Below are 6125 nucleotides of genomic sequence, written 5' to 3'. Positions count from 1 at the left end.
GAAGTTGTTGTTCTCTTCTATTGCCTTCTGAAGCACTTCTTTCTCGTGCTCTCGTTTCTCAGCCAGCTGCTTTAAGACCTCAGCTTCATGCGACTGGAAAAAAAAGTTTAATAGGCTAGGCACTTTGAAATGTATTCAGGCTGGGGGTGGTGGCTCATGCCTGTAATCCCAGCACTTTGGGAGGCCAAGGTGGGTGGGTCATTTGAGGTCAGGAGTTCAAGACCAGCTTGGCCAACATGGTGAAACCCCACCTATACGAAAAATACAAAAATTAGCCAGGCGTGGTGGCGGGCACCTGTAGCATCCAAGCTACTTAGGAGGCTGAGGCAGGAGAATTGCTTGAACTCAGGAGGTGGAGGTTGCAGTGAGCCAAGATCGCGCCACTGCACTCCACCCTGGGTGACAAACTCTGCCTCAAAAAATAAAATGTATTCAGCATTAGTTAAAATTACAATAAAAATCATTTACTAAGGGGACTGAAAAGGGGCAGAAAATAAGGTCCGATTTAAATAATACCGAAGTTAGGACCTGAATTATCCCTATCATACTGTAAAAATGATATTTTTTCTAGTATTTGTATTTAACTTTGGAAAACTGCTTATCTGTTCAGAAATCTCCTACCCAATTAGTCCTTAAGGAAATCCTTGTAAGATTTACTGCTTAATGGTATCTGGATGACTTGAGGAATATGTACTTGTGAGTGGCACTTTTATTGTAAAGAATTTCACTATTTAACTTAAAAAGAAAACTAGCTCATTGTAAAAATTTTAACCATAACTGATAAAACAATGATAGGAAATGTAAGACTAAGCCTGCAGATTACTATTTAAGACAGAAAAATTTGTTTCAAGGAAAAGTCTTACTAGCTTTTGTCTCAGGAAACTGCGTTAATTACCAGACCATCTCTTGGTATGACCCCTTCAACAGAACAGCTTGTTCTCAAAACACATTCAGATGTGTTTGGAACCACTGACTTGCAGGATAACCACAGAGCATCTGCCACTGGTTCTATCGATTCTCTTCTGCCAAATCTTAGTCATGATGGGAGTTTCACTATATTTAGCCAGTTACTATGTAAAACACAGGCTAATGACTACAGGGCCAGGGTTGATGTCTAAAAAACTTTCCACTGTCCAACCTTTGGTTGTATTGCTTCCTCCTACTCCATGAACTCACACTATTACATAGAAGCATAGAAGATGACTCTTAGTGTAAGCACTGTGGCTCTTTGGGCGGGTGTGTGTGTGTCCTACAAATCACACTGTGCTGGTCTGGGGAAGGTTATTACCCCTACCTTTTGTGCCTTACTTGCCCCAACTTTAAAATCAATCCAATCAGGGTTGTTGGGAAAGGGAGTTAAATGAAAAGTTATCTACAGTTGTTAATGAGTAACACCGAATGGAAAGAAACACACCAAAATGTTAACACTGGTTGCTTCTGGGAAGTGGGATAATGAAAACTTTTAATTTCCATTTATAAATTTCTGTATTTTCCAAATTTTCTACAACTAGCATATTTATTGATTCTTCAAATTAGCTTTTAATGATAGTTACTTTATAATAGAATTGCTTAGATAAGAAAAGCTACCATGATACCAGCTGAGCAACACAATCACACTAGCAATTTAAAATGTTTTTATTGTACAGTTCTCAAAAAACAAAACCAGGCCGGGCGTGGTGGCTCAAGCCTGTAATCCCAGCACTTTGGGAGGCCGAGACGGGCAGATCACGAGGTCAGAAGATCGAGACCATCCTGACTAACACAGTGAAACCCCGTCTCTACTAAAAATACAAAAAATTAGCCGGGCGAGGTGGCAGGCGCCTGTAGTCCCGGCTACTCGGGAGGCTGAGGCAGGAGAATGGCGTGAACCCGGGAGGCGGAGGTTGCAGTGAGCCAAGATCGTGCCACTGCACTCCAGCCTGGGCAACAGAGCAAGACTCTGTCTCAGGGGAAAAAAAAAAAAAGAAACTTGGTCTTCATCTTCTGTATTCCTAAATGAACCACATTTAACAGTGATTCAAACAAACGAATTCGCAGTAAGGTAGCCAAACTCATCTGGGTGCCCAGCTTTACTGGGAGAGCTAAAACATCGCTGAAAATCAGAATTCTCCACTGGGAGAGTGATACAGAGTAGACAGGAGCACCTTTATAAAAGTGCTGGGGGCGGGGGATGAGATCTCACTCCAAGGCATGCAAAGATAACAAGAGGCCCTGCCTTTTTAAGGAGGTGGGACCAGCTGAATGTAGGACTTTCATTTGCTCACTGAATCTTGTGAACAGGTCTGAGGCAGAGGGGAATTTTTCCAGGCGATGAGGGGACGCTGAGCTGTCAGAGCAGCCCACCTCCCTGTGCAGGGCCTAGAGCAGGACTGCCTGGGTAAGCCTCTCCTACTAGCTTAGGACCTTGGGTACGTTACATTGCCTGTTCACTTCTCTGTATGGTGGAGACAATGAACACGATGCCTGGACGTCAAGTGCTCAGGAAATAGCGGCACTGCCATTTTCCCAAGTGGAGTGGTTTGTTTCTCTTCCAGCTTCCCAAGTTTAGAGCACATGTCCCAGTTCTTCAGTGCAGTGTCAGTCACATGGATTGCTTCAGAGCCCAGCAGGCCCTCCCACCTCATCCCTGTGCTGCCCCAACAGCCATGATGACCACCATAGCCTATATGGCAGCCACTCTCCAGTCAACTCACCCTGCTTCCACTTTCTCTTCCTTAAAATGGCTTTGTTACTAACCACTGCAGTCCCCATGTTCAAAAGCCTTCAAAGAGCCTCCCTCCACTGCTTAGAATAAAGAAATGGGGAGAGGGCCTAACACAGGCCATTAACTATGGCAGGTTCTCTGTGCATGCTGTAGTCACAGGCTTACTAAGTGTTTAACAATTAAGTGCTTTATTGGGGTTTGGCTTGGAAGGTTCATCTGACTTCCCAAAGGACAAGCTCAAGTCCTTTCTCCTCTCAAAGCTTCCCAGACCACAAAGCCCTCTGTGATCACTCCTTTTACCAAAGCACTAGAGCACCCTGGTGAGTACAAGTATGTGGTCGAGAGCCTCACCCTCAGGTAAGTAAGCATTCTCAGCTATCCTTCCCCTCACATGGGCACATGATGTGCTGGCCCCATCCCATTTTTTCTCCATCCCTAGCACACAGGCCAGAGTGGAGCACAATCTAGGTGCTTGTCAAATGTTAACTTAAGGGCCTCCTTCACATCCTTCAAACCTCTCTCCACTGAGCCCAGTCAATCATAAGGCTCAAGTGCAAAATCCTCAGGAAGCGTCAAGCCTCATCTTCCATTCAAGACAAAAGGAACGGAGTGTGTGCCTTGGTGACAGCCTCGACTGCTTGTGAAACCACTCTGGCCTTATTAGGCCAACCTATTGGAAGTGCTGCCAGGAGAGGCTGGCCCCACTGGGACAGACGCAGACTCCCATGATGGCACAGAGAACGCTGGGCCCAGGAAAGCATGCCAAGAGACACTTCCCAGAAGCTCGTAGGTGTCACCGCTTCTTCGCTTCACTCCAAGCCAGATGCAAAGAATGTGGGAGTAACAGTTACTTAACTGATGTCCCCCAACTGTCTCATTTTATCCAGGAGAAAATGGGGGTCCAGGACTAAGTGCTTCTCCAAAGGTCAAGGTGAAATAGAAAAGCCAGAGCTTCTATTTCTGTGGTAAGATGCATCCCCTTCAGTTTCCTATGACTTAAGCCTGTCACAAGGCAGGGGCTCAGGATCACCCTCGGATAGAAGTCAGAGCCACCGTGGGATTGGTGGCAACTGACGGGGCATCCTTTCAGGCCTATGTTGATCCTTCCCTTGCTTTCTCCTGAGGCCAGTTTCCCTCCCTAAATGTCCTAGATGAACAAAAGCTTACTGCCACTTGTAGAACACCTTGTATCATTATGCCAAGTTTCTACCCTCAGGCCCTCTTTGTATTCCCATCTACTCAGAACTGGCATTTTAAAGATCCCAGGGCACCTACTATGTGCTAGAGACAGGAGCCAAGATGAACTGTGCTGCACCACTGCACACAAGCCTCATCGGTCCTCTTGGTTTAGATATTGCTCGGAACCTATTGTTGTATTCAACTACACTTGCACTTGTTCCTATTTGCCCTACATGGGCATAACTCTTAAAACCAAGCTTCGGCCGGGCACGGTGGCTCAAGCCTGTAATCCCAGCAGTCTGGAAGGTTGAGGCTGGTGGATTGCTTGAGCTCAGGAGTTCGAGACCAGCCTGGGCAACATGGTGAAATCTCATCTCTACAAAAAATACAAATATTAGCCAGCCATGGTGGCACACACCTATAGTCCAAGCTACTCTGGAAACTGAGGTTGGAGGATTGCTTGAGCCAAGGAGGCTGAGGCTGCAGTGAACTGAGTTTGCACCACTACACTCCGGCCTAGGTGACAGAGACCCTGTCTGAAAAAAAATTCTAGACACTGGGGCTCCAATTTTATTTTTTTATTTACTTTTATTTTTTAATTATTTAGAGACAGTCTTGCTATGTCACCTAATAAGGCTGGTCTCCAACTCCTGGGCTCAAGTGATCCTCCCACCTTGGCCTCCCAAAGTGCTGGGATTACAGGTGTGAGCCAACACACCCAGCCACAGGCTGGCTCCAATTTTAGAAATTCTGCCTCCAAAGGTCTGATGAGGGTCCTGAGTCTCATATTTTGAAAAAGTACCATGTGATCCCGATACCCAGCTGGTGTCTGGCCCATAGAGGTGCCAGCAAGTGTTTGGTGACTGGACTTAGAGGTACAGCACATCTCTGACACGGGAGACAGCTAGGTGACCTGGGAAGGAGGGAGATTCACTTTTATTACACGTCTTTTTTTTTTGTTTTGAGATGCAGTATCGCTCTGTTGCCCAGGCTGGAGTGCGGTGGCGTGATCTATGCTCACTGCAATCTCCGCCTCCCGGGTTCACGCCATTCTCCTGCCTCAGCCTCCCGAGTAGCTGGGACTACAGGCGCCCGCCCCATGCCCGGCTAATTTTGTTTTTGTATTCTTAGTAGAGACGAGGTTTCACCGTGTTAGCCAGGATGGTCTCGATCTCCTGACCTCATGATCCACCCGCCTTGGCCTCCCAAAGTGCTGGGATTACAGGCTATTATACATCCTTTTGTACTGATTGGACTTTTGATCTAAAAAAATGTTTGGCTGACTTGGAGTGATGGAGTTGCTATTCTGTGTCAGGGACGACAAACCCTGGGCCTCCAGCAGGCACAGGGCCCATCCAGCAAAAGACAGAAATGGGTGGGCCCAAGTGGGATGGAGAGCTGCAGAACACAAGTCCTACCTCGAGGGGGCAGCAACTGCCCAGAGTCTGCTGACGGCAGCTGGGAGGGACTGCGAGCCCAGGGTTGCCAGATCTGTCGGCTTTTTTCAAGATAAGCTTGAAATCAGATTTTCACATGGAATTGTCAGCTAATTCAATTTAAAACACAGCATGGGCTGAACGCAACATGCCTATGGTTCAACATTGGCTGCAGGCCACCAGTTTGTGTGTTCAGATCCAGGAGGATTCCATTAAGGATTGTGCACCTCAGAGCCATCTGCAAAGAAGGTGAAGACCCATCATTTGCTTCTAGAAAATAGGGTTGACTCCATATGGGGTCCGCAAAAGATGAGGACAAAGCCAGTGCCCTGAAGTAGACCGTGGGAGTCACCCACCCACTCGTCATTATTTAATCCAGCACATTAACCTCCCACCACGAGCCAGGAGATCCAGTGGTGAATGTGACAGGCAGAACCCCTGTTCTCAGGGACCCTATGTTCTAGCTGGGGAGACACTTGAATTAATGAGTAACACTTGTGATACATGAGGAGCTGCCGTACAGCATGGGGGTTAATAGTCTGGGTTTGAGTCCTGAGTCCACTGCTTGCTAGTTGTCAATTTAGGCAAATCCCCTAATCTAGGTCCAGTTGCCCTACTTCTTGCCTGTGGAATGGCCATGATAACCTCCTAAGGTTGTTCTGGGGATTCACTGAGACAATGCAAATAATTATTAGTTGCTGCTATTAAGTAGAGAGCTGTGAGAGCAGGGAAGAGGGGAGCCTAAGCTTAGCATGGGGACTTCCCCATTCCAGTGAATACTGGGGCTTTTTTTTTTTTTTTTTTTT

General features: G+C 46.7%; 1 protein-coding gene across 1 annotated transcript in view; it reads right to left on the bottom strand.

The window, feature by feature from the left end:
* STMN1 (stathmin 1) overlaps positions 1–6125 on the bottom strand; it is a gene marked incomplete at its 3' end in the record, with an annotated part of 12048 nt that continues 5923 nt past the window's right edge. The window contains exon 4 of the mRNA XM_011955671.1: positions 1–93. Coding sequence (XP_011811061.1) covers positions 1–93 — 93 coding nt within the window. The remainder of the gene's footprint in view (positions 94–6125) is intronic.

This window comes from Colobus angolensis, unplaced genomic scaffold (assembly GCF_000951035.1).
Source record: "Colobus angolensis palliatus isolate OR3802 unplaced genomic scaffold, Cang.pa_1.0 Scaffold4, whole genome shotgun sequence".
Classification (NCBI taxonomy): domain Eukaryota; kingdom Metazoa; phylum Chordata; class Mammalia; order Primates; family Cercopithecidae; genus Colobus; species Colobus angolensis.
This window is presented reverse-complemented; position numbering and strand designations above follow the sequence as displayed.